Source organism: Clarias gariepinus, chromosome 19 (assembly GCF_024256425.1).
Source record: "Clarias gariepinus isolate MV-2021 ecotype Netherlands chromosome 19, CGAR_prim_01v2, whole genome shotgun sequence".
NCBI classification, from domain to species: domain Eukaryota; kingdom Metazoa; phylum Chordata; class Actinopteri; order Siluriformes; family Clariidae; genus Clarias; species Clarias gariepinus.
Window position 1 is genome coordinate 12,737,183 of NC_071118.1, and position 27,230 is coordinate 12,764,412.

At 39.1% G+C, this 27,230-nt stretch overlaps 1 protein-coding gene across 5 annotated transcripts in view; it reads right to left on the bottom strand.

Moving 5' to 3' along the window:
• Positions 1-1,153: 1,153 nt before the first annotated feature.
• Positions 1,154-27,230, bottom strand: part of znf462 (zinc finger protein 462) — a 51,232-nt gene continuing 25,155 nt past the window's right edge. The window contains exons 2-13 of one of the 5 annotated variants that reach the window (XM_053478142.1): positions 23,574-23,827; positions 9,757-15,119; positions 9,520-9,657; positions 8,952-9,232; positions 8,714-8,832; positions 8,436-8,627; positions 7,745-8,036; positions 7,362-7,498; positions 5,588-5,811; positions 5,192-5,429; positions 4,168-4,279; positions 1,154-4,033 (exon numbers count right to left, since the gene is read on the bottom strand). In XM_053478142.1, coding sequence (XP_053334117.1) covers positions 3,883-4,033; positions 4,168-4,279; positions 5,192-5,429; positions 5,588-5,811; positions 7,362-7,498; positions 7,745-8,036; positions 8,436-8,627; positions 8,714-8,832; positions 8,952-9,232; positions 9,520-9,657; positions 9,757-15,119; positions 23,574-23,796 — 7,470 coding nt within the window. In that variant the 5' untranslated portion in view covers positions 23,797-23,827 and the 3' untranslated portion in view covers positions 1,154-3,882. Of the gene's footprint in view, positions 4,034-4,167; positions 4,280-5,191; positions 5,430-5,587; positions 5,812-7,361; positions 7,499-7,744; positions 8,037-8,435; positions 8,628-8,713; positions 8,833-8,951; positions 9,236-9,513; positions 9,658-9,756; positions 15,120-23,573; positions 23,828-27,230 lie in introns of all 5 variants that reach the window. The other 4 variants (XM_053478140.1, XM_053478139.1, XM_053478138.1 and 1 more) reach the window with 4 other exon arrangements.

Here is a 27,230-nt window from a genome sequence, read left to right on the forward strand (position 1 = left end):
CTGTCTGGCTAGAAAAAGCCTTTGCAAGCTGCCAAAGATGGTATTACAAAGTACAAAGATTTTTTTAGGGTGTCCAAACTTTTACGGAGATTTATTTATTAGTTCATTACAGTTTTCGACAAAAAATATACCTCCACCACTAGGTGGCATTATATTTTTGGATCATCCACATGTCTGCCAGCCAGCGTGCCCATTCAAGACTCTCATTAGTGGGATATCTCAAGGACAACATGTTGAATGTTTGTTGTATTAAGATAAAATTATACTTGTATCCAGTAGATGAACTGATAAAATATTGAAATTGATCCAAACAGGATCAAAGCACCAGCAAGGTCAAATGTCTAAAATAGTTCTTCTTCAATAGCTTTTTTTACTCTTTGAAGTCTATTTTTAAGGGTATTTTATGCATATAAATTTGTAGCGTGGAGAACCAGACTTGTTGGTCTACTTTAAACACAAAACTTGTTGCAGAGGTTATCTTTACTTCTTTTAATTTGAAAATGCCAATTGTTGCGGCGCTTCCAAACTTTTGCATGTAACTGTAAACAAAACAAAACAGTGTGAGGATTTATCTTTACAATTAAAAAAAAAAATCAGATTCATGTGGGAGACAAAAAGCCAGAGGCAGAATTCAATTTACACCAACACTATCCTAAACCCACTGCACTTTCACTCCCGAGAACTCTGCCATTGTCTGTATGCAAATTGTCTAAAACAGATCTTACCAAGCCAGTGACCAGCAGATTGAATCTTTTTGGTTGGAAATGATCATTCAATATGGTGGATGAGGAAATTGCTGGAGCTTCTGCTAGAAGTCGGAAGTAAAATGTCTTCTACAACTATAACAATCAGTGTTTTTTTTTTTTTTTAAATATTGCATGATTGCGCTGATTTTTAATTTAAATTACTTCTCATATTTACAGACTGTGATGTGATATCAAAGGTAAGCTTCTACATTACCACTGACATTTTTGGAATTTCGGTTGAGGTTTATTCCTTAGAACTCAAGTTGTCCAAATAGATTTGGATAGAGCTTAAACAAACATTGACCTAAATTTCTTTCTCCTACTCGATGCTGAATGATGGTGATTTATCTTAGTCTTGGGTAAAACCAAAGTGTAAGTCAGACAGAAGTTTAAGTCGGACCTGTGCATTTCTCGTTATCTGATAACTTTATTAACAAGTTAAAAAAAACAGATGAATTACAATATTTACAGAATATCCAGAAATCAAAGTGTAAACAACAAACTTCTAGTCAACATCACGGGTTTCACAGGAAGAAGGCGAGATGGAGGGGCTACTGTCCAACTAACTCCAAACAAAACAAACAAACAAACAAACAAAATCCTAAATCATATGTACAACAATCCAGTGTGTTCAGAATTTAACAGGTTTCTGTCTTTTACAAACGTTTTTGCTTATAAAGAAAAAAAAACATTTTTTAAATTCTTTTAAAGGTAGAAAAAAAGTATTTCCTATAACCACATAAAATGACTTTTTTTTTTGTTAAATATGGACGACACCAGAAAAACCCCCACCACATTTTCAAACACTTGACATGAAGCTTCTGTAAAAAAAAAAAGAAAAAGAAAGAAAATAAAGAAAATAAATAAGGGAAAAGCAGATTACCTAGAACATACCTAGATTCTTCTTCCTTGCTAATTAGACAATGCAGGAAAGACAATGTAAATGTAGGAGATTTTGTTTTTTATTGAGTGATGTCACAGCTCCTGATCTGTGTTTCATTACCAAAAATGTTTTATTAAAGAACTATTTTTTAAATGATTTTCACTTTTCACTGCACAAGGAAATGTGCCAAAATCAAAATTGTATTATGTAATTGTGTGAAACGACGATAAAAATTTTACATGCAGAGTCAATTATTATATTTTGGTTATTCTTTTTTTTTTATCGCTAAGTTATTCTAATATTTCTTTGACTTATTATGGGATTGCTGTAGAACACTACAAAAGTTTATCTCACTGCCCAAAAACATTTCCCTTGGTTTGAGACATGTAGCTGTATTGTACTGTAATTGCAAAATTGCCTAAATAATAATAATAATAATAATAATAATAATAAGGCTTCAAGGTTTTTGAGCAGCAATTTTCATCGCATACAATCTATTCATTGTTCCTTTATTAAGAAGCGTAAAAACAATTATTTAAATAAAACAATATTTTTATTGTCATAATTGCTTGTTGGGACGAGCTGCTCGATATAAAATAGCTAAACCTTCAGTTCTTGTTTCCTGTAATCATGCAAAAAAAAAAAAATGGAACCGTGGAGTCAAAGGTGCTTGAAGTTATTACATAAACAGTTTCTTTTTTTCCCTTGTATTTTGTTTTCATACATGGTGGAGTGCAGGAACATGCCTAAAAAAAAGCAGCAGAAACGAAATAAAAATAAGAATTAAAAATAGAATAAAACTACAGTAGCAATTTGCTACAAAACTTTGGGGCCCAGTGTTTGTCCATATACTAAAAAGTTAAATAAAAATAAAATCAACAAACGTCTGATACAAATAAGATGGCGACTATTCCTGAAGGAATTCAGCTACAGGATTAAAGATTAACACAAGGCTAAAAATGTAAAAAAATATTGAATCTGTAAGCCAGCGTTCAGGTCAAATCACACGATCTGTGCGGCATGCGTCACAGAATCTACACAGCTTTATACTAAGTCGCTGAATGATATCTGTCATTCTACTGTAATTCTACTGTTTACAACGGAAGTTGTAAAAATAGCAGTGTTTATGGGTTGCAGTAAAACACCAGGACAAAAATGTAGCTGTTTAAAAGAATCTTGGGGTTCTTATAAAAAGCCTTAAAAGTTTGGCTCATAAAAATGTAATTACACATTTAACATATTGTTAAATTCAGTGTTCTGAACATGCATAAGAGCAATTTTTATGTATGTTAATAAATATGCCAAATAAATGTATTTATAAACAAATGGATATTACACATGTTCATTGGTGTTTAAAACCTTTAGTAATTCTTTTGTCAATCCATTTCAGGGCACACACAACACGATTACACGCTCATTCACACGCTACAGGTAATTTGGAAACACCAATTAGCCTAATCTGCATGTGTTTGGACTGTAAAAGGAAACTGGAGTACCCGGAGGAAACCCATTAAGCAAGGGGAGAACACGCGAGCACACAGAACTGAGGCGGGAATCAAACCCGCACCCTGGAGGTGCAAGGCGACAGTGCCAACCACCAAACCACCGTGCCAACTAATCTAGTAATTACTGGACTTGAAAAAGCAGTAAAAAAATGAATTTTTTTTTGCATTACAAAAAATATTTTGAAGAAAAATATATCCATAGTGTCAAATCCTATACTTAATTCAATTAATTATCTTTTGGATTAAAATCACATACAATTCTGTATTAATGTAATGTGGTGTTTGTGGTGCTAAAATGCAATTTTTTCCTTTAATACAATGAATCACCGACCAAATTTTGCCTAGTGCATGTTACTAAGTTTGAACAGGTTTAGCATTTTTAAAAAAGTAAAACGGCAGACATTTTTGAAGTCGCCTCACAGGAAGTGTTTATTTGACCTGAACAGAGCCCTTACAGATTTGTCACTATTGGTTACCAATATATTATTAGCGTCTGTCCTATGGGACCAAGTCACACTTTTTAAAGGATCAGCGATTTAACACACAGCTAGGATGTAACACAACCTATAGAACCCATGTTTAACACTTAAAATCTAACAATGCTTCAAAACCATGAACAGTTTTGCTTTTTTTCCTCACTTTTTAAAATCAAGTGTCCATGAAGCAGCCTATTTTTTTTTTTTTTTTTTTAACAACAAACCGTACACCATTATAACACAGTACATTTCTATACGTCATTTTTGGTCTCTCAATCTTCTTCATTCTGAACAGAACTCTCAGATTGGCTGGACTGATACACTCTCTCGACTTCTGTAGTGTTAGCTGATTGGTCAATGCCTCCTTCTGTTATTGTTACTGAGGCAACTGGGCTCGTAGCTCTCATGTTGCTGTTAACAGTCCTGAAAAGAAAAAAAATATCTCAAGTAAAGTGTATAATAATAATAAAAATAATGTTAATAATACTGTTAATATATTGTCTGTGGTGCTTTTGATTGTACTTGGACATAAGCATGACTGAAAGCCAGACACTCACATGCCATGGCGGAGAACATGACGTTCCCATTCCAAACTAAGAGAAAAAGTTCGGCCACAAAACTCACATGGAAACTTTTTCCCTGCACTTGGAGAACATGCCATCATCATTTCTGTTACAGCACACCATCCCAAACCAGAGAGAAAAGAAGACAGAGAGAGAGCGAGAGCGAGCGAGAGACAAAGTGTGTGTCAGTAAGAATATAGGTTTAATTGACACTCTTAAGTCCATAGATATTTGGCCAGGGACACATTCATATTTACACCTCTGTACACCACCACAATGGGTTTGAAATAAAGCAGTCAATATGTGATTGAGGTGCAGTCTTTCAGCTTTGATTTAAATAGTTTAACAAAAATACTGTATTAACATTTTTTTTTTGTATTCCTGCAAAAGGAATTACAGACATTTATACCAAAGTCCTTACAGTTTTAGTCAAAAGCAATTAAACAGCATTAAATCATTATTATTAAATATAAGGTTTATATATAAATCCTTTGAATGCATATCCTTTGCAGTACTATGGACTTCACCAAATGCTGAGTTTCCTCTCTTCCGAGTGCTTAGGCAGGCCTACAATGTTGCCGCCTTCAGTTGCTGCTTGTTTGTGGGACAGTTTAGTCTTTCAGTAAGTGAAAAGCATGGTCAGCTGGTTTGAGGTCAGGTGACTGACTCAGTCCTTCAAGAACTTTTTAGTTCTTTGCCATACTGTGAAGCTCTGTCCCATTAGTTTCGCAGCACTTGTGAGCAGAAATTCCCAAATAGTTCATTCTAATTTTTTTGTTAATTTCTGGAATTAAAGCTGAAAGCCTACACTTCAAATGGGGAATTGTACAAAGACGAAAAGATGAAAATCAGTGTCCAAATATGTATGGATCCAAGAGTATATACATTTTTAATTAATTTATTAGAACATTTCATTGTACACTATTTTTCCTTTCACTTTTAATTGTGTAAAAAAGTTAAATAAATGTATAGTTCACAATATAGCGTTTTTATGTGAACGTAATTTTAATGCACTGACCCGCCGTCTCTGCTTCCTGTTTACTCTCTTCTGGTGAGCCTGACACTTCCTCCTCCATCTCTTTCTCTTCTATTCTTTCTGTCTCCTCGGTTTGCTCTTCATCATCAATCGTCACCAGCTCCTCCTTTTCGTCCTCTTCATCCCTTATTTCCTCTTCTTCTTCACTGTTTATTTTTTCTTTCAGAACGTCTAGCTGGTCAAGATTAACTCGACCCATCAGTTCAAAATTACGGATCACCTGTTAGCAAATACAGGACTTGAATAAATACATTTACAATCACCATGCAAAAAAGGAAAAGCAACAATCTTAGAATAACATCTGTGTTCTAGTTTTAGGACGAAGCCACCCTATGTAGTGTTAAAGTGTGCCGTTTGGGACCGGGGGTGTAGGCTGACCTTGTGTTCGTCTCGGAGGTGATCCTCGAGCTGCTGCTGGTGTTTTGTGTCGTAGTAACACAGTCGACACTCATATGGTTTGGGCTCATTGTGTTTGTCAATGTGCTGCTGCAGACTGTCCCCATTTGAACATGTAAACGTGCACTTATGACAGCGGAAGATTAAACCGTCCAGGTGACGAGACAGTTTAGAGCGAGATACTTCCAGAGGGATTACTCGCTCTTCTGGAGGGAAATAGAGAAAAATTACTTGTCAGTACCATGATATAGTGGACAGTGGATAAAAGCATAGTGGTGTAAAGGATGGTAGTGTAATAAGTGGTCAATTGTGTAGGATATTCTTGTGTAATATAGTGGATAGTGGTGTGATGGATGGTGTTGCAGTGGACAGAGAGTAGTGTAGTCCACCAAAACAAGGATGTGGTATACTGGGATGGTGGTGAATTAAACTGATTTTTGTGAATGGTGGTGTAAAGGACAGTGTGTTACAGTATTACAGTACTTGTAGTGGACGACTGTATAGACCTCAGATGTGTAACAAACAGTACTATAGGGGACAGTCATGTAATAGATAGATGTGCAATGGATTGTGGTATAAAGGATTTTGAACATCAGAAGTGTAATCTTCAGTGGTATCAAAGAAAGTGGTGAAATGGACATTGGTTTAGTGGACAGTGATATAGTTGACAGTAGTGCGGGGGGCAGATATAAAGTGGAGAGTGGTTGAGAGAATGGTGGTGAAGATGACATCTGTTTAGTGTTTAATGGTATAGTGAACAGCAGTGTAGAGAACAGCGATATAGAATACAGTGGTATAACAGACAGATGTGGTATAGAGGATAGTGGTGTAGTGAAGTGGACAGATGTGTGGTGAATAGAATGTTAGGACAGATGTGTGGTGTGGTGAATAGAAGCCAGTGGTGTAGATGACAAAAGTGCAATGAATAATAGTGCCATAGTGTACAAATGTGTAGTGGATGGTGGTATAGACCGGTTATGTAAAGGACAGTGGTGTCCTGGTTAAGATTTTGGACTACTGATCAAAAGGTCACAGGTTCAAACCCCACCAAAAACCACCAAGCTACCACTGTTGGGGTCAGGCTTAACTCTATCTACTAGACACTAGATGAAAAGTGTTCATTTTACATTCCCAACTCTAGGACTTGCATTTATTTATATTGTATCAACAAGACCAACATGTTTTCTACTGCACTAGGTGTTTAGAGGTTTAAAAAATGAGAGGGACCATTAAAAACACAAGCAAATAAAACAATGTCAAATGCAGTGCCTTAGGTATGGTATATTGAACAGCCCAAGATGATAATTTCCACCAGGATCTGCATTCTGAGTCAGACCCAACAAGGACTCTGTACAAATAAATGTTTGTCCCTCTGCTGGCAACATCGCTATGAGAAATAAGTCTCTGGCATTTCTTTTTTTTTGTAGACACCATGCTAGTGGTGGATAAAAAGGAGGTGATGATAGTCTTGTTGACAGATGTTTAGTGAATGTTGGTATAATGATTGGTGATGTACTGGACAGTGGTGTAGTGGACAGATGTGCAGTTAACAGTGGAGTAGTGGTAAGACGAATAGTATACAGTGGTAAAGAGGACAGTGGGGTTGTGAACAGTGGTGTTGTGAGTAGGGGTTTAGAGTGTTGTAGTGAAAAGTGGTGCAGTGGACATATATTAAGGCGGTATAGTGGTGTAGTGGACAATAATATTGAGGAAGACACTGTGGTGAAGGGTGGTATAGTAGATGGTGTGTCCATACCACGGTGAAGGAGGACATGGTCTATCATGTGACTCTTGGACTTGGTGTGATAGAGACAGAAAGGACAGCGCAGTTCTCTCAGTCCATCATCAGAGGGGGGGCTGTGTCCAGCCTCCACGTGCAGTGTGAAGGTGGACCTGAAAGAGAAACACCAAATAAATAAACGCTACAACAAAACATCAGAATCAAAATCTCAAGCAAACCCAAATAAACACTAAACCAAACACAAAAACAGACACTAAAACACAACCAAAAATGAACGCAACGAAAACGGCAGAATAAACAACAAAGCAAACAAACACTACAGCAACAAAACAAAAACAAAACAAAAAAAAAACTATCAGTGATCATGTTGACTACTATGGTTATGATAATGTAGTTACTTGTAGCAGGTAAAGAAGGAACAATCTTTGCACTTGAAGAGTTTCTTTCCACCGTGGCGGTCTCGGTAATGTCTTCTTAGACTCTGCATGTAACCCGAGCTGAACTCACAGAATTCACAAGTTAGGGTGGCGTCAGGGCGGGACACAGCTGTCCCCAATGTCTCTGCCCCTGTTGATGGGGAGGGGCCAGGGGAAACTGATAAGAGAGTGGGTGGTGCCTGATTACGAGATGCCAACTGGTAATGACTCAACTGTTGCTGAACATCCGGCGGCTCCAAATATGCCACAGAGTCTGAGAGAGAGAAAGAGAGAGAGAGAGAGTAAGAAAGCAACAGAAAGAGAGATATAGACACAGACAGAGCATGTACTTAAAACTATAGTATATTATTTAAAATTACAGTGCATGAATAAAATGTGTTGATGCAAGTGACGAGCGTGTTTTAGCATCCATGTCACATACCATACTCATAGAGAGTGGAACACTGGTCTGATAGCAGCCTGAACTACTCAATTAGTATAGATCTAAAGTGGTAGTTTATTCTTGGGTGTCAAGTATTGTACTAAAATGCAAATGATCTATTGTGTTTTCCTCCCTATACACAATTTACTGCATAAAAGTAAGGCATGTCTGTGTGTGCCATTAATGGGCTTACTCTGTGCCCTTTGACCTGAGTACAGTGTTGCTACATACCAGTGGTGGTGGCATCGCTAGATATGTGCTCCGCGTTGTTCTGTGTAAGTGTATGTGTGGTGCGCAGGGCAGCTCGAGCTTTCAGTCGGGGCAGTGTGAGAGTTTCTCCGTGTTCTTGTAGTGAGTGATCCTTCAGCTGACTGATGGTCATCGTCGAGAACGGACAGGAGATGCACTTATATGTGTTCTCACCTAGAACGAACAAACACACAACAATAATAATGGTTTGTGTCATGTGTGTTTGCATGGAATTTGTGTAGATGTGTGTATGTGCGTACCTGCATGTGATTTGTGCAAATGATTTTTTAATCGGCTCAGGTAGGCTGATTTAAAGGGACAGAGTTTACAGCGGAATGGTTTGTGATGTCCATGATGAGACTGAACATGTCGATCCAGGCTAAAGAGAAAATAAATAAAAAAAAAGATAGTTGAAGGTGAAAAAAGTTGGCTCGATGCTATCATTTAGCTGACACGATAAAGAAACTGCTTGTGTGTTTTGAATATTTCACGCCATACTTGTGCCTGAAAGCCGATTGGAACTGACAGTACTGGCAACTGTACTTGTCGTCTCTGCTGAGCATCGCTGTGGCCGAGTGACTTCGTTCATGAGATCGGAGTCCCTGCATGGACATGAAAACACGATCGCACATGTCGCACCGGTATTCCGGAACCCTTTCTGTGATGCCTGTCGCCATGGTGACCAGCACGCTGTCCTCTGTCTCATTGGTCACATTGTCTGTGGTGACTGTGTCCTCCATGTTGACGTTGGTGACGGCATCAGAAACTTCCATCACTCCCTGCTGTCAGAGGAAACAGATTTGAATATTATTTTCGTATTCTCATAATTGCATTTATAGTATTTTTATTTTAGCTGCAGTAATTAAATTTAATACATATATTTAATTGCAGTTATTTCAATAAATAAAACTTGTGTATGATCACAAGCTTTTGTAACCCCACATACACACACACAAAGTATAATGGTAGCTTATGGAAAAAACATCCAAATAAAATGATAGCATGATGCAGTTTTTATACAATTCATCTGCAAGGAAGTAAACAATGAACAGTGTCATACTTTTACCTCCACGTGTCCTTCTTTGGCTTCACCATACTGAACATGCTTTCTTAGATGGTTGCAAATTGCTCTAAGTGTTGGGTGGATCTCAACACAAAAGTTGCAGCGGTAGCCAATAGGAGCTTTTTCAGCTGAGCAATCCATCTGTGAAGTAAAAGAGACAAACGATTATTTGCTTTGGTCAGTTTTAGCATGCAATGTAAACTCTTACAATCATAAATAAAGTGAAATCATAGTGCTCACCTTGTTTTCTGGTTGTGTCTCAAGTGCGTCTGTGGATTTCCGTCTGTTCTGGAGCTGCTTCCTCTGTTCATGGCACACAGTTCTTTTTTCAAACATCTCGTTGTGCTTTGTAAGGTGGATGCTAAGCTCAGGAAGTGTAAGGAACTTGATTTCACAGTAAGCACACTGATAGAGCTCAGCACCTTCCTCCACTGGGCTCTGTATGGTGACAAAGTCCCGCTTCAGGTCATTGCTGTGGTAATCATTGTAATGTGAGACAAGAAGGTCCGTGGTGTCAAAGGTCAGCTTAGTGCACTTCATACACTTGAATTGTGGCCATTCCAAATCATTTTTCACGTGTCCCCCATTATCTTCTGATTTTACTTCCACCAGTTCAACATCCTCTACAACGGATGGTGTCTCTGGATCCTTAGGATAAATCACAGTGAAGTAACGTCCGAGTTTGCTGGAGGATTGCTTTTTTGGAAAAACCCCCGGGTGGCGCTTGACATAGTGTGAGATAATGCTTTTCCTGCTGAACGCCTGGAAAGCGCAAAGTGAGCACTTTCTTCGGTCAACTGCTTGCCTCAGCTCCTCACTCATTGCTGACTTGTATTCTTCAGAGGCCAGAGGTACAGTCACTTTGTTTGGTTTTTCACCCAAGGTCCTGGAAGCAGCAAGACAGTGTGTATAGTAAGCATCAATGTCGTGGCGTTTCTGATAGTGAGCAGCCAGACCTTTTCGGATGGGGTTGGTGTAAGAACACAGAGCACATTTAAAGACGTTGTTCTTACCTTCGGGCTGAGCACGTACATTGTTGTGCTTGATGCGGTAGTGCCGAGCAATACCCTTCCTGGTTGAGCAGAAGTATTTGCAGAGCTGACATCTGAACACAGTATGTTTCTCTCCTTTTGAAAGCTCTGAAAGGGTAAGGTCAAGCTCACATCTCTCTGATGTTTCAGTCATACTGCCGGCACTGCATTCAGCAACTGTGTCCTCTTTTCTAATAGAGGATTGCACATGCGTTGGTGCAAATATTTCTGAAACAGACTGGTTGTGATATTTCTCATAATGAATCTTCAGTTTCTCCAGTGTTCCATGGGTATAAGGACACATCTTGCACCTGTAGGCACCATATCCCTGCCTCTGGTTTTTGGATCTTTCATCTCCATCTGGCACCAAGTCTTTGACCTCCTCAATATCATCAGCAAAGTCTTCAGCTGTTACCTTGACTAGAGGATGCCGTTTCTGGTAATGTGTAAGAACGCCATGGATGCGGGAGTTCACGTATGGACAGTGCCTGCACTTGTAAACTGAACTAGGATTGATATCTGCTTCCTGTGCAAAGTCCGCAGCCTTCACTTTCATGCCTGGGTGTTTCTTGCCATAGTGAGTAAGAAGTCCATGAAGACTATTGTACTCAGACAGACACACAGTGCATTGGTAGGGATTGTTTGATAGGGAGGAACTGGTGGAGAAGGGAAGATGGGGATGATGTTCAGGTGCCGACCTGCTAATCTCCACAGTGCCTTCATCAGATTGGTGACTGCTAAACGGGCTAGACGTTGAGACATTTCCCTTTGCTGCTGAAGACACAAGCTTATCTGATGCATGGTTCCCTTTAATGATGTCAATGAGAACAGACTCATCATCTTTGATAGCCCATGGATGAACAGCTTGATAATGGTTGGTGATGTCCCAAACAGAACAAGCCTCAAAGGCACAATCTCTGCATTGGTAATGCTTTATCTCAGAGTTGCCCACCTGCTTGGAGGTGGATGTATCAGGACCGGCCCACAACTTGCTGGCCATGTAAGCATAATCGACGTTGTGCTCTGGGTGTCGTCTTTGGTAATGCATGAGCAGCCCACTGGGCTCAGCATGGGAATAAATACACCATTCACAGTGATAACCAGCCTCCAAGATCCCATCTTGATAAGCCCAGCGCAAGATGGTCATGGCTGTGGCCTTCACAGTGGGGTGATCCTTCTTAAGATGCTTTTTCAAGGCATACACATAGGGAGATGTGTAGGCACATTGTCTGCACTTTAACGATCTAAGTGCTCTGGATTTCTCTGCGTCACTTGCTGAGGTTGCAGTGGATGTGGAACTTCCTGTTTGGATCATCTGAGCCCTTTCTCTTTGACTGCGAACCACAGCAGTATGTCTTCGAACCAAATCTGCATTCGCTTTTACATCTCTGTGCTTCTTCTGATAATGGATTAACACTCCTTTCACAGTGCGGTTCCCGTAGTCGCAGTGTTGGCAGAAAAACAACATCTCCCCCTCGCCCTTGTCTGTAGTTCCTTTAGGATTCAAATGATTGGATCCATCAGTTGCACTGGTGCTTAACTGTTTCATAAACTGTTTAGGAGGTGCAATCTGCAACTCATCCATGAGCTTCATCAACCCAAGTGTAGGGGGTGCATGCTTTATATACTTAGCTGTCACCTTGATTTCTGGGTGGCGCTTTTGGTAATGAACTAGAACGCCTACCACAGATCGGTTGCTGTAAACACAGTGTTTGCAGTAGTAAAGCTCATCATCCAAGGTTAATGGCACAACAACCTTTGAGGGCTTCGGAGTACTTGACAGGTTAAATGAGGAGTTGGTTGATGACTGCGCTCGATCAACTGATATGACCCGCATGGTTTTTTGTATGCGAAAGTACGATGCCTTCTGTTCAGGATGTTTTTTCTGATAGTGAACCAGTACGGAGTGCATGTTGGGGCTAGCAAATGAGCACATGTCACAGTCGTACACCACAACGTTACCATCTACGATTTCTCTAAAGGCTTCAGAGTCCATATTTGAGTCAGGTGTTTTGGAGTTTTTAATGATGGGACTGGGTGAGGACCTTGTGGCAGAGTTCGCAAAGCTTTTAGGCCCTGAATTTAAGATTTCTCTCAGTGTCTGTGATTCCGCACTTCCTTTCTGAGGTTGATCAACCACGTAGCTTGAGAAGATCATGGCGTTGTTAATTTTCACTGAGGGGTGCATTCTTTGGTAATGAGGCATTAGGCTTCTCACATTTGGGCTGGTGTATGAGCAGAAGCGACAGGTGTACACCAAATCTGGCTGGTTAAAGTTAAGAACATTGCTAGCTTCTGGATGGTGATCCATGTAGTGCTGGTGTAAGTCACTGAAGTTGTTGTATTCTATGAAACACTCTAGGCAACGGAAGACAGCACTCTGATCCTCTGGATCGAGAATGTATTTAAAGCTAAACTTAATATACGGATGCATACGCTGGTAATGGGTGCTAACACTGCGGGCAGACTTGTTTTGGTACTCACAGTGTTTACAGTAGAAAAGGTTACCGGGTTCATCTGAGTACTCCGTGCTCTCTTGATAGGCCTCTCTGCTGTCTTGACTGCTTTGATCTTGGATATCTTTACAATCTGCACCAAAACTGTCCTCATCATCAGAGACAGTGACTTGGATAGGAATGTTTCTTGATGTTAATTTGGCTTGCAAGCTACGCTTTCTTTTGCCAACACCACGCTCTGATTGAACAAAACCAGGGTTTCTGACATACAAATGCTGTGTATTATAGGTGAAACGCTGACTTTGAATCTCAGAGTTCTCTTTCTCCTTTTTCTCATCGACATGGTTTTCATTTTCGTCCTCCTCATCCTCCATATCATCAAGATTAATTACATCCTCTTGCTGCTGACTCTGACTGATTTTACTTTGAAGGTTGCTTGCAATTTCATCAATTCTTGTCCGTTTCTTGACCGGGGACAGATCCAGAGGCAAGTCATTTATGGACTTCCTGGCTGTCTTTCCCATAAGGTGCTTTCTGGAGGAAAATCCAAGGATTGATGTTTGAGTTTTCTGCACAAAGTTTGATGTGCTATATGACTCAGTTTCAGAATCCTGCTGCTCATTTAATAAACTGTCTTGACTTGTGGGTTGCATCCCATCACAGTATGAGTGCTTATGTTGCTGGTGTACACGTAAACCTTTCAGTGTCATAGTGGAAAAATTACAAAGTGAACAACGGTGAGAGCCTTCCTCCTCTACATCAATAGATTTCTGGCCATTCATGGTAGAGCTGCCATTTCCTCCATTGACTGAGTCTTCAATTGGGTCATCTTGGCTTTCATTAGTTAGATCCATTATGTCCCATTCAGAAGAGGAGCCACGGTGACACTGCTTATGCGTGGCAAGTTTTGCTGAACTTATGCAAAGAAACGTACACTCGTCACACTTATACAAGGTAGTTTGGCTGGGTAAGTGTAGGTTTTCTATATGACGAGAGACACTGCTATGATGTTTTGCCAAAAAAGAGCAGAATGGGCACTGAAACCTATTCAGATGCCTTCCAATTGAAATTCCTTCTGTCTCCAGCAGTTTATTACCCTCCTCTGGCAGAAGCAGCTTAGTGGAATCCTTAGTGCACAACGAGTCATTGTAAGCAGTATCATCAACGTCACAGAGTTCATCATCCGAGCTGCTCTGAGAAGCGTTCAGCACACTGGTATCCAGATCTGCCCTTGAGTGCGACGTGTCAGACATAGCAAAAGTCGACCTCTCTGACAGTATGGAAGATCCTGTGCTATTGGGAATCTTTCCTGCAATCTGGGAATACTGAAAATGTGACAGCCCTGATAGGGACTTCAATGAGGCACTGCGTTTAACAGATGCTGATGAACAATCATTGCCACTTAGATCAGTTAACATTAGGTTGGATGTTGGAGTGCTTCTTGGTGATGAAGGAGAATTGGATTTGGAAGATCCTGCACTTCCATCTACTTTAGGCTTTTGCAGCGATGCCATAATCTTGTCCATGTTTCGATGCTTCTTCATTATGTGATCACATAGCTGTCGTCTTTGCAAGGTCTGGAAGCCACACCACTCACAGCTGAAGCCACCTCTGGACCGGGATTTAATCATGGACTCCAAAACTATACGTTCAGTGAAATCTTGTGATTCCTCACATGGTTCTTCTGAGGACATGGCATCTGAGTCCATTTCCAGAATATCTGTTTCAGCTTCTGCTTCCACAGGTGAAACTGACTGGGCCTGAAAATTATCTTTAGGGTGCATACTCTGATGCTTCAAGATTTTTGCTCTGCGAGGAGATTTATATGTACAATACTGACAGGAGTACATTTTTTCTACACTCTGATGCGCTGTAGCTTTATCCGCTGTATTTGACTTGGAGGTGTCAAGTAAATTTGAATAGTCATTTGAATATGATCCTCCTTCAATGCCGTGGACCTTCTTAGAGTGCTCAATGAGGAGGGATTTTGATCTAAAGTAGCGCACACAAAATTTGCATTGAAAAAATGGGTTTGTTGTCTTGTCGGCTGACTGATTGTAAATCGTTTGGTTTGAACTGGAGAAGGGCCCTGAATTTGTGGTGAAGGAGTTGTGGCCTGAAACGTAAACATAGGAAAACAGCAGTTATTTTTTGCAGTCTGTTTATTTGCATATGTGCTTGAAGCAAACAAGGCTATAAGTTCCTGCATTTTGAATCAATAAAAGAATCAATTATGACAAATGGGATTTTTATGATTTACTAAGTTACTTAACATTATCATAAGCAAGAAAAATATAGAAGAACAAGAATTAACAACAAAGCAAGCACGGACTCCATGTGTGGGCTGTGTGTGTAAACCTTGCATATACACACACACACACACGTGTGAAATGAAAGCATGCATAAAAGATGTCAACACTGTTAGATGATATAGCAAATTGCACAATTTGGACAAAGCATGTATTTATTTTTTATTTTGAACAAAATTCCTGTGTTATGCACTGGTTTTGATATCTAAGTGCTAAGTGCTTATCCTCCTCATGGCCACCTTAAAGAATTACACTTTACTCACAATGCTTTAGATTTTGACCAAATGCATAAACCTAAAGAATTTCTTTTTTTGACCTGCACACTGTGAACTGTATGGGGCTGTATATTCTGTACATCAACTGAAATGCCAACATTTGCTAACACTGTGGTTAAACAGTCCAAATGAAAACATGGTGCAAGGAATATAGAGATATTACCATAAAGCATTTTCATTTCATCCACATGTAGATCAACAGGATTCACAATATGATGCGCACATATTTCTGACTAATGTTGTGAAACGAAGTCCATGGTGATTCATTAATTCTGAGAAACAGCAGAGTTGAAGCAGACTTCAGGCTGGAATTGTGTTAAGTGAATACTCAGATAAACAGCAGTGTGATCAGGGCCAGAGATATAAGAGACAATTTGGGATTCATGTGGAGTTTATCACACAAAAATGTCAATGCCACATTGGCAGAAAAAAAATGGCTGCTTATGTAGGTAAAAAAAAAAAATCTGTCAGGTTGGAAAAAGTTTCAGCCATGCAGATTTTTACTAAACTCAACATCAAAATAATAAACTCTTCTCTTAACAATTAATTTAATATTTTAAACTAGCAGTTATCAAACCCCTGATGAACAAAAATGACCTCTACACTGGAGATCACTTCTTGCATCTTTAGCTTAGGCTTATTGCAGCTTTTTACTTCATTGATAGTTCATTTACTCTAAAAATGTTCTAAGAGGTAAGGGAACAGCCCTCTCCTGAGTCAGATTTGTAGATTTTGTAGAAACGATAACTTTACTTCACATATTAAGACTAAGGTAACGTTTGGTTCCGGCTTACTGTATCAATGTTCCACTGGAAGCATAAACAAGCTCCTGTTAGTCCAGAATGCAGCAGCCTTACTAGAACCTTTACAGAGTCCTCGCTAACAGCAAACAATAGGATATCACTCCTGTCTTATTCACACTGCATTGTTTGCCAGTAACATTTCTATGGTTTATAAAATTCTATCATTGACTTGTGCCACAACACCTGAGTAAAGTTGTGGCCTTTATGATGCACTATGATTAATTCAATCAAACGATGTTTCCTTATATAATTAAGACTACAGCGGCAAAATGACGTCAGCTGGTTTCAACAGCTTTGTCCTTTGTATTTAGTAGCTGTAGCCTCATTTTTAGTTGAATTTAATTTGTACGAGGCTGAGTCAAAAATTATCCGCAATTTGATTATAGTCTTATCCACACTTTCCATTCAATGCTACCTTTCTTCCCAGTCACTGCTGTGCAGATGTGATGGATGTCTTACATCAGTTCATTAATATCTGCATTGTGAGCAAAAATGGATGCCCCACTTGTGGTTGGCACAAAAGAAGAGCAGTGATTCATTTTTTTCTGTGATCTGAGTGTGTACCTGGTGTGGAAACACTCCTAAAATATGGGAAAGTTTCTTAAAGAGAATCATTACTGGTGACAACGCATTGATTTATAACTATGAGTCTGAGAGTAAACGGCAGAGTATGGAATGGAAACATCCTTAATGGCTGACAAATAAAAAGTACAACCATCAGCTGGAAAATTAATGCCTACAGGTCTCTGTGATATTATTGGAACATTATTGGAATAATATTGGAACATTATCAGAAAAAAGGTCCAGTAGTGCTCATTACAGTGAGATAGTAATTAAAGAGCTGAAGCCGAAACTTTGGATTAAACAAGGAGGACTGCTATCCAAGGTGCTGAGATCTTGCATGAAAATGCACATCCGCACACATCTGCCCACACTGTCGACACTTAAAACATACTTTGCTTTGAGATTTTAAAGCATCCCAGCTTTTTCTTCACACATAAGAGTATACATATATGTATATAACGCTGCCATCCACGATCGATCAGTTAACAGTGGACATTACCCCGCTTTTGCGCTTGCACGATGAACAAGTACATGAGCAGGTAGCGTAAGAACAAAGTAATGTCCTTTACTAATGAATCGATCGCGGATAGTAAAAAGAATAAGAAGGGCGTACTGATGATAGTGCAGAGACACAGAGTTTCACATGGTTAACGGCTCTTCCTAACTTAAACTCAAGCAACACAGTGTGTAGACGGGGGAGGCTTCAGACATCACACTGTGCAGTTGTTTTTCTGATATGTTGTATTGAACCAAAGATATCATTACTTTTACATTTTTTTACTTATGATAATTCTGGTTATTAATCGTAATAATTCTAAACATACTTAACAAATAATTTGCTCCTACCACACACACACACACGCACACAGATAAACACACATACAAATACAGTATACATGCATACATGCTGATGGGAAAAAGCAAAGAGCTCTCAGACATTTGCAATCTTACTGTTGCAAAATATACTAATGGCATTAGTTACAGAAGAATTTCAAAACTTCTGAATGTTTCAGTAAGCCCTGTTGGGGTCATAATCTGGAAGTGGAAATAACATCATTTCACTATAAACTGGCCACAATATTTTTGACAGTAGAGTTAAAAGAATTATCAGAAGAGTTGAGACAAGAGCCAAGAGCCTGGGTGCTTTTGTACCACTTGTGGAGAACTTTAGAAACACCTGGAATAGGTACAATTGTTTCGAAAGAAGACAATATTGCCTGTATGCATGCTCACCAGCAAGACTCCATTGCTGAAGAAAAAGCATGATGAAGCTAATTTAAATTTCCTGCACAACATTTGGATGAGCCTGTGAAATACTGGTAAAATATAATATAGTATAGTCAAATGAGACCAAAACTGAACTCTTTGGATGCCATGCCGTAATACACAGCATGATTGGAGGACACATGGCACTACAAAACACCATACCAACAATAAAGTTTGGAAGTGGGAACATCACGATGTGGGATGATGAAGATGAAACAAGGCTGGATATTTCAGCAAGACTATGATCCCAAACACACAGCCAAGGAAACTCTCAAAATGGCCCAAGAGGCACCTGACTTGAATCCTATTGAAAATCTATGAAAAGGACTAAAGATCAGAGTTCATAGAAGAAGCCCACGGAACAAGATTTAAAGACTGTTTGTGTGGAAGAATGGGCTAAAAATCACACCCGAGCATTGCAACTACAAACCCGATTCCAAAAAACTTGGGACACTGTACAATTGTGAATAAAAACAGAATGCAATGATGTGAAAGTTTCAAATTTTAGAATACAACATAGATGACAAATGTTTAAACTCAGAAAATGTATTATTTTAAGAGAAAAATAAGTTGATTTTAAATTTCATGACATCAACACATCTCAAAAAAGTTGGGACCATGTTTACCACTGTGTGGAATCCCCTCTTCTTTTTATAACAGTCTACAAACATCTGGGGACTGAGGAGACAAGTTGCTCAAGTTTAGGAATTGGAATGTTGTTCCATTCTTCTCTAATACAGGCTTCTAGTTGTTTAACTGTCTTAGGTCTTCTTTGTCGCATCTTTCTCTTTATGATGTGCCAAATGTTTTCTATAGGTGAAAGATCTGGACTGCAGGCTGGCCATTTCAGTCTGGACCCTTCTTCTACTCAGCCATGATGTCGTAATTGATGCAGTATGTGGTCTGGCATTGTCATGTTGAAAAATGCAAGGTCTTCCCTGAAAGAGACAACATCTGAATGGGAGCATATGTTGTTCTAGAACTTGGATATACCTTTCAGCATTGATGGTGCCTTTCCAGATGTATAAGCTGCACATGCCACACGCACTGATGCAACCCCATACCATTAGAGATGCAGGCTTCTGAACTGAGCGCTTATAACAACTTAGGTTGTTCCTTGTCCTGTTTAGTCCAGATGACATGGCGTCCCAGTTTCCCAAAAAGAACTTATAGAGTATAGAACCTATAGAGTTTTAGCCGGCAACAGCACAGTGGATTGTGCTCACCGACAATGTTTTCTGGAAGTATTCCTGAGCCCATGTTGTGATTTACATTTCATCTAAGGGCCCGAAGATCACAAGCAGCTAGTATGGTCTTCCGGCCTTGACCCTTACGCACACATTTTTCGCAACTTTTCTCTGAGAAACTCCTTTCTGATGTTGTGCTAATATTTTTCGCCGCAGCATCAAGGGAATTGGTGATCCTCTGCCCATCTTGACTTCTGAGAGACACAGCCACCCAGAGATTTTTTTTTTAATACCCAATCATATTGCTAATTGACCTAATAAGTTGCAAATTGGTCCTCCAGCTGATTGTTATATGTACATTTAACTTTTCCGGCCTCTTATTGCTTATTATTCCAACTTTTTTGGAATGTGTAGCTCTCATGAAATCCAAAATGAGCCAATATTTTATGTTATCTATATTCTATTCTAAATAAAATATTGGAATTTGAAACTTCCACTTCATTGCAATCTTTTTTTAATTTACAATTTGTACAGTGTCCCAACTTTTTTGGAATCGGGTTTGTAGTTACTGCATACAGGAGGCAACTTTTTTCATGTGTCATTTTACATTTTTATACATATTTAAATATCTATGGTTTAATTTCTTTGCATGTATGGATTGCATGGACTGTTATCAACATCTGAAGAAAAATGCATGTCAATAGCACCTTTAGATAGGTTTGCCTATTTTGGTCACATATACATTACCGCAGAGTGTTTTTTTTTTTTTTCTTTGAATCACACATGTGGAGCTGGGGTCAGAGCACAGGGTCAGCCATGACATGGCACCCCTGGAGCAGACATGGATAAGAACCAAACAGTGGCAGCCTGGTGGAGCTGGGTCTTGAACCGCCGTGCTTCTGATCAGTATCGGCGAGTTTTAACCCACTAAGCTTAACATCGGTTATCAAATATATACCACTCAACTAGTGATGGAATCAGTAAAGGATCATTTTGGCTGTGGGGAACATCAGCTAGCCAGCCTGTTCAGATCCCAGTGAAGCAAATGCAGCTTTGTGAAAAAAAGTCAATGCTAGTCATGAAAGAAAGGCCCCAAGACACCCAGTGCACCAGAGTCTGCTGTTCAAAGAGCCCAAGCCTCATGACCTGGCCTCCAAACTCCTCATTTAGTTGGATTTCATTCGAGCACCCATGTGATGCAGCGGACAAACAAGCCCGATCCACTGCTGACCCACACTGCAAACCCAGCACCCAAAGGATACGCTGCCAAAGTTCTCATGCCAGACACCATGGCACACCCCCAGAAATCTTGTGGAGTCATGCCCCAAGGGGCCAGAGCTACCCAGATGGTACAAGGAGAACTTACACAATATTATATATCTATTGAGTTACACATGTAACTCCTGAGATACCAGTTACCCTGACCTCTTCTTCTCTCTGTATCAGACAGGTCCAGAGAGAAGAAGAGGTCAGGGTGACTGGTATCTCAGGAGTCCTTAATGCCCTCATTCCTGTTGGAGTACTGAACCCTTGGGAACCACATGCTTGTTCTGAGATTGGCCCCATACGGACAGCCTAAAAATACTCCAACTGGTTCAACATTTTAAACTGGCTTAGGACTCACGTCATTTGCACTTATGTCTCTTACAGCGAACAGCTAAAAACATCAACAAATCAGACTTTTTGTCAAAAATATAACGACTTTCCTGGTTACACAAAGACTTTTTGACTGCATAGCACACAGCTATATACGGTCATGGTTTATTTGTGCACTAACTTTTATCACCCAAATTAGGATGGGTTCCAGTATAACAGTTGATGTTAATTGATGTTAAATGATAAATCCCACAACACAGCTGTTTAGTGAAAAGAAAGAGAAATCTTACAGAGTAGTGAAAAAGACAAAATGACAACAAAAAATGAATAAGTACCTCTTAAGTGTGGTCTATGCTAAATCATCTAGTAAAGGATCTCAGTCTTTGCATAGCGTTGGACATCATATGAACATCATGTGAAATTCTATTTATATTTGTCTTGATTTATGTTCTGATTGCTTGCTTTTAGGTCATTATTAGGAAACAACCAAGTTTCACAAAATGTTCAACTGGTGTGAATAGACTAAATGATTTAAACTTGAAAGTGTACTCTTGCTGCCAGTTCTACAGATTCAATTCAATTCAATTCAATTTTATTTCTATAGCGCTTTTAGCAATTTTCATTGCCGCAAAGCAGCTTTACACAGTCAAAAGATTGAATCAGATCGAGAGGTATGTGCCAGTAATTCTTCTTATACATAAGGATTGAGTCTTCTCTAAGCAAAACCTAGTACATAAACATTTTTCCGATTGGACTTTTAAAAGCTAAGAAAATTTGAGAAATGAGTATATATCAAAAATATCAGATTTTCCCTGATGAGCAAGCCCAGGGCAACAGTGGCAAGAAAAAAACTCCTTGAGATGGCAATAGAAAGAAACTTTGAGAAGAACCAGACTCAACAGGGAACCCATTCTCATCAGGGTGATATCGGATAGCAGGAATTGATCAGCAGTCATACTGTGTGTTAAAAGGCTAGAAGTTTAGTGTAACAGGAAATGTGCCTAAGATAGTATGAAGTCCACTTTTGTTGTTAGAGGCTCAGGCACAAAACTGTTTGTAGGAACACACACCCCGCTGGTACAACATCACGCTGCTCCTGAGACCTGTGTTCTGCTTAAAGCAGGAAATGTACTGAATATTAAAATCGGTACTGTTAACAGCATATAATTTAAGTTAATGCCACCTAAAATCTAACACTGTAAAGCCTGATTTATGCACCTTCGTTAAGTCTATGCAGAGCCTAAGGCATTGTGAGCATTTATACTTGTGTTACTCTGAAATTACACCGCCAAACCGCTAGTTAGCAGTCGGCTTTCTACGCCTCTGTGCAAAGAATATTACATTCCGAGTCTATTTACAACTCTCTGGCCAGTGAGTTGTTTTTTTTTTGTGCACTACAAAACAGTGGTGAATGAAACCGAGCAGATCCAGCTGAAGTTGGAGCTAATAGATTTCGAAAAACGGTTACTTTTACTCAAATTAGTGCAACCCAGAAACAAGAGAAGCTGTCCCAGGGGATTGTCAGTATGATGTTCAACTCAATTCAACTTGACGAAGCAGCATAAATCAGCCTTAACACTCTTACTCTGGCTCCATTTACTGCTGCGACTTAAACAGAATGAGTTCCAATGTACCCATAACACCAGAAGCAGACAGATGGAACTGAGCCAAAAGCTAGTGAAGCTTCTGAGAACATCATTTTTAATCCATCCTTTTCATTTTTAGGTGCCAAGATTTCATTTTATTTACACTTTTACACATGCCAGTTTGTCTGTCTTCATTTACATTTGTTAGTAATTTCAAACACCAAATTCAACTAACCACTTATTAATTAGTTTTCTCACTAGAAAAAAGGGGAGATGATTTATCACAGAAAAAAATAAGAGAAATTATAACAGCATAAACATAGGCGAAAATAAGAAAGTAAAAGTAAAGAAAGTAAAGAAATGAGTTGGGGAGAAAGTAAAAAAAAAAGGTGGCAGAAAAGGAAGAAACGTAACTAGAGAAGAAGGTATAGAATGTAGAGGAACTGAAAGAGCTATAAAAAGAGGACCGGTGAAGGAGAAGAAGAAATAAAAATATGTAGAATATGGGGAAAGTACTGAAGGTGGAGAAAGTGAAGAAAATAGAAAGTGCAGAATGTGGAGAATGCAAAATGGCATAAAAGATGGAAAATGTGGAAATAGTGAAGGATGTGGAAAAGTGAAGATGATGGACAAAATAAAAGTAAAAAAGTGTGGAGGCTGGATGAATTAGATAAGGTAAAGAATAATGTAAAGATGTAAGAAATTGGAGCTTGTGAAAAAAGTAAAAAGAAACTGGACAATGTAGAGAAAGTGGAATAAAGAGGCGAGTGTAATAAAAATAGATGAAGTGAAGAATGTCGACAAAAAATAAAGGATGAAACTAAAAGGTCTCCTTTACTGTCTATACATTTTTTTATTGCCAAGACTGGTTTAGATAAATAATGTACAGGATCTTTAAGGCTCATTACACACTAATACAAGTAAAAAAATAAAATAAAAATAAACAAAACATACAACCCTGGGTTGCAGAGGGTTCATCTCTACCTGCTTCCTTGTGTGGGAAGTCACATGCATTACTGGCAACGTCTTCATCGTCCTCCTCCGTGTGACTGAAGGAGTTTAAGGAATCGGACCTTGACCTTTGAGGTGATTCGTTCCCAACGTCTGCAGGCTGCAGGAAAATGGTGTGGACATCCTGAATGTGAGCCTTGAGCTCGTCGCAGGACTCTGCACGGAAATCACAGCCATCGCACTGTAGCACCTCCATCACTAAACACTCCCTGGAAAATCAGGGAAACCTACAAAGAACAGAAAAAAAGAATAAAGGAAATTTACAATCCAACAATGTTTATTGGTGTTGTGTAGATATATCCTTCATCCTGCAGTGACTCATCCCATCACCTCAGTACGAGTTTATAACAATAAGACAATCACAACTATTTTAAAATCCCCTGTGCTTCTTAATTTCAACCTCATCGTGATCGATATGACCATCGCTGATGGAAACAGCACTGAAAGCTCTCCTCACGCTTGGCGAGTCTTATGTTCTGACACAAAAGACGGTTTGTTTCCAGGAACGCTTGCTGAGAAGGGATTACGTCTGGATTCACTCTCTGTCTTCATGACCTTGGGATAAAGCCGCAGCTGGAAAACACCGGTATGTCTACGTATTTACATCACACATCTTCGTCACGCAGCATCAGGTCTTTCTGAAGCAACAAGGACTATACTGAGCCATGCAAATGCAATGCACTGTGGGAAAAATCAACTGGAGGTGGCATAATTATCCCAGAACCCATGGTTAATTATCAATTGCACCTCCAGGGTCCGGGTTCGATTCACGGCCAGGCTCGATTCCCGTCTCTGTGTGCATGTTGCATGTTCTCCCTGTACTTGGTGGGTTTCCCACAGGTACTCCTGTTTTCTTCCCAAATTCCAAAGACATGCAAGTTGGGCTAATTGGCGTTTTCAAATTGCCCGTAGTATATAAATGGATGTGTGTGTATGTATGTGTGCCCTGCGATGGATTGGCACCCTGTCCAGGGTGTACCCTGCCTTGTGTCCTAAGTCTCCTGGGATAGGCTCCAAGCCCCCTGCGACCCTGAATACAGGATAAAGCGGTATAGAAGATGAGTGAGAGTGATGAGTTTACTGAAGCAAATCCGAAACATTCCCAGTGATACACTTCATACATGATGTAATAAAGCACAAAAGGTTGTAATAAAACACAATGTGTAGTGTTACAGTAAAATATTGAGTGACAGCGTAGTATTATATGAAGCAGTTACTGTAGTTGATTTTTTTATTTTATTTTATTTTTTATAACGGCGCATCCCTGAATGTTTTAATCCTTTCATGCCACAGCAATTTGCAATGTTATCACGTACATCATATCAACTATAAACATTCTTTGCCTCACCAGCCCTGTTTTCCTCTCAAAGTTATTAAGACAAACAAAAACAAACCGCTTTGTGGAGAAGAAACTACAATGCATGTCAACCTCTCTGTCCTAAAGACTTTGCTAGTAACTTAAATGCACTGAACCGAGAGACTTCTTACATAAATAAAATAAATGTCTCCTTTAGCCTTCCATAAAAAAAGGGTTCGTTTGCCCACTTACAAACAAATGAAGGTTAATCATAAGTTTAATTTAAAGGGTAGACACAGAATATCAACTGAAAAATCCAGAAAAAACGCATTATAGAAAATATTATGGATAGAGTTGCATGAAATGAGTAAAGTACTTGACTTAGTACTTGATGAGGAAACACTAGTTGGCAAGCACAGAGGTAAGCCGTGTCTTGTAATTGGTTCTAAGGTTTGCAGACATCTCAGGTGGGATTTTGGTGCCTTACAGATCTTCTCTAAATACTTAAGGTTTCTCATCTGTCGCTTAGCAACTCGAAGCTTCAGCTCCCTCTATACAATTTCTATAGGATTAAGGTCTGGAGACTGGCTAGGCCTCTCCATGACCTTAATGTGCTTCTTCCTTAGCCACTCCTTTGCTGCCTTGGTGGTATGTTTGGGGTCATTGTCATGATGGGGTCTTTCCCATCCATGACCCAACTTCAGTGTTCTGGCTGAGGGAAAGAGGTTCTCGTCCAAGATTTTACAATACATGGCCCCGCCCCTCAGCCCCTCAGTGCGGCTACGTCGGCCTGTACCTTTAGCAGGGAAACAGCCCCAAAGCATAATGATTCCACCTCCGTGTCTGACAGGATGGTGTTCTTACGATGCATATAGTTGCACATACATATGTTGTATGTATTAGGGATGGGAATCAGCAGTCACCACCCGATTAGATACAACACTGATTCGATATTAAAATTTTCCCCAATTCTGTAAATAAAGATGATACAGAAATTGGATTAACCAGCCAATCAACCAGTTAATCTGTATTATAAATGTAAAAATAGTGTTTTTGATTTTGGAGTCAGTATGGCAAAAGAATCATAACTGAATCTATTTTTTTACACAAAAGAATCATAACTTGATTTTTAAACTGTAAAAAGATCAAGTTTAAAATAGATTTACAGTTTAAAAAAGCTCTTCAAACCCACATCTTCTCAATTCTGACTAAACAAATGTATAGACAGTAGCTGACGTCCCAACTGAAACTTCATTATATTAAATTCATTTTGTTTGCCAGATGTGTGCAAAAAGACTGTTAGAACCATTCAGAGCAGAACAAACCGTGGGCCTTGCTAAAGAACATTCAAGATTTCAGGTGCATGTTGAAAAGAGTGTGCTCGTTTATGACATGTCCAAACCTGTCAAATCACCTCATCAACCATGCCCTTTATTGTCACCAAACGCTAACACCAATAAAGTGTATTTACTGGTCAACTGAATCTGTAATAATTATAGAACACCATTTCTAAAAATGATTTGTGAAGATGTAATACAAAAAAAATACTTTCAATTTTAAACCACTGTTAGAACGTCCACTTGTAGTATACGTAAAGTGATTGAGTAGCACTAAATACACGTAATAAGCATTGTTCAAACAGGTATATTGTGCTTCCACTGTTTCTCATATTGACCAATGATGAATTATTGAAAACATATTAATCACACGAAAACACTATGCCCTATGCCATTATGTCCAACAACATGGTGTAATGAAAAGTGTTCCAGTACATAAAGAAGGGCTGCCCTGTTGAAACTTGCTCTGCCGCCTCCATCAAATCTTTCTAAATGGAGTGACGTAGTCTGCCACAGTCCATGAAAAAATCCATTGCCAACTATTTTTATCAAGTTATTATTGATTTTGTTGATTTTGTTGCAGCTCTAAAATAAATCCATGACTTGCAGAATTCAACAGCCATGTGGTATAACTAATACTAAATTATAACTAACACAAGGCCACATGAGTCGGAAATTTAAACATATATATACACACACACACACACACACACACTATATACACATACAGGAACTGACGCACACCCTCTTTACACTGAAATAGGAAAGATTTTGGAAAGATATACTATATTACAGTACAATACAGTAATGGTGTCCACGAATGATGTGCAGTATACAGTTTTAAAGTTATCATAAGAACAAGAATAAATTAGTATTACTACGAAAGGTACTTTTAAAACTAACAAAAACTACTGCACACATATCAGCTCTTTAAAAATAATAAGGATACGATTCCACAGAAGACCTTGAAATCTGTAGAAACAAAACACTGATCCA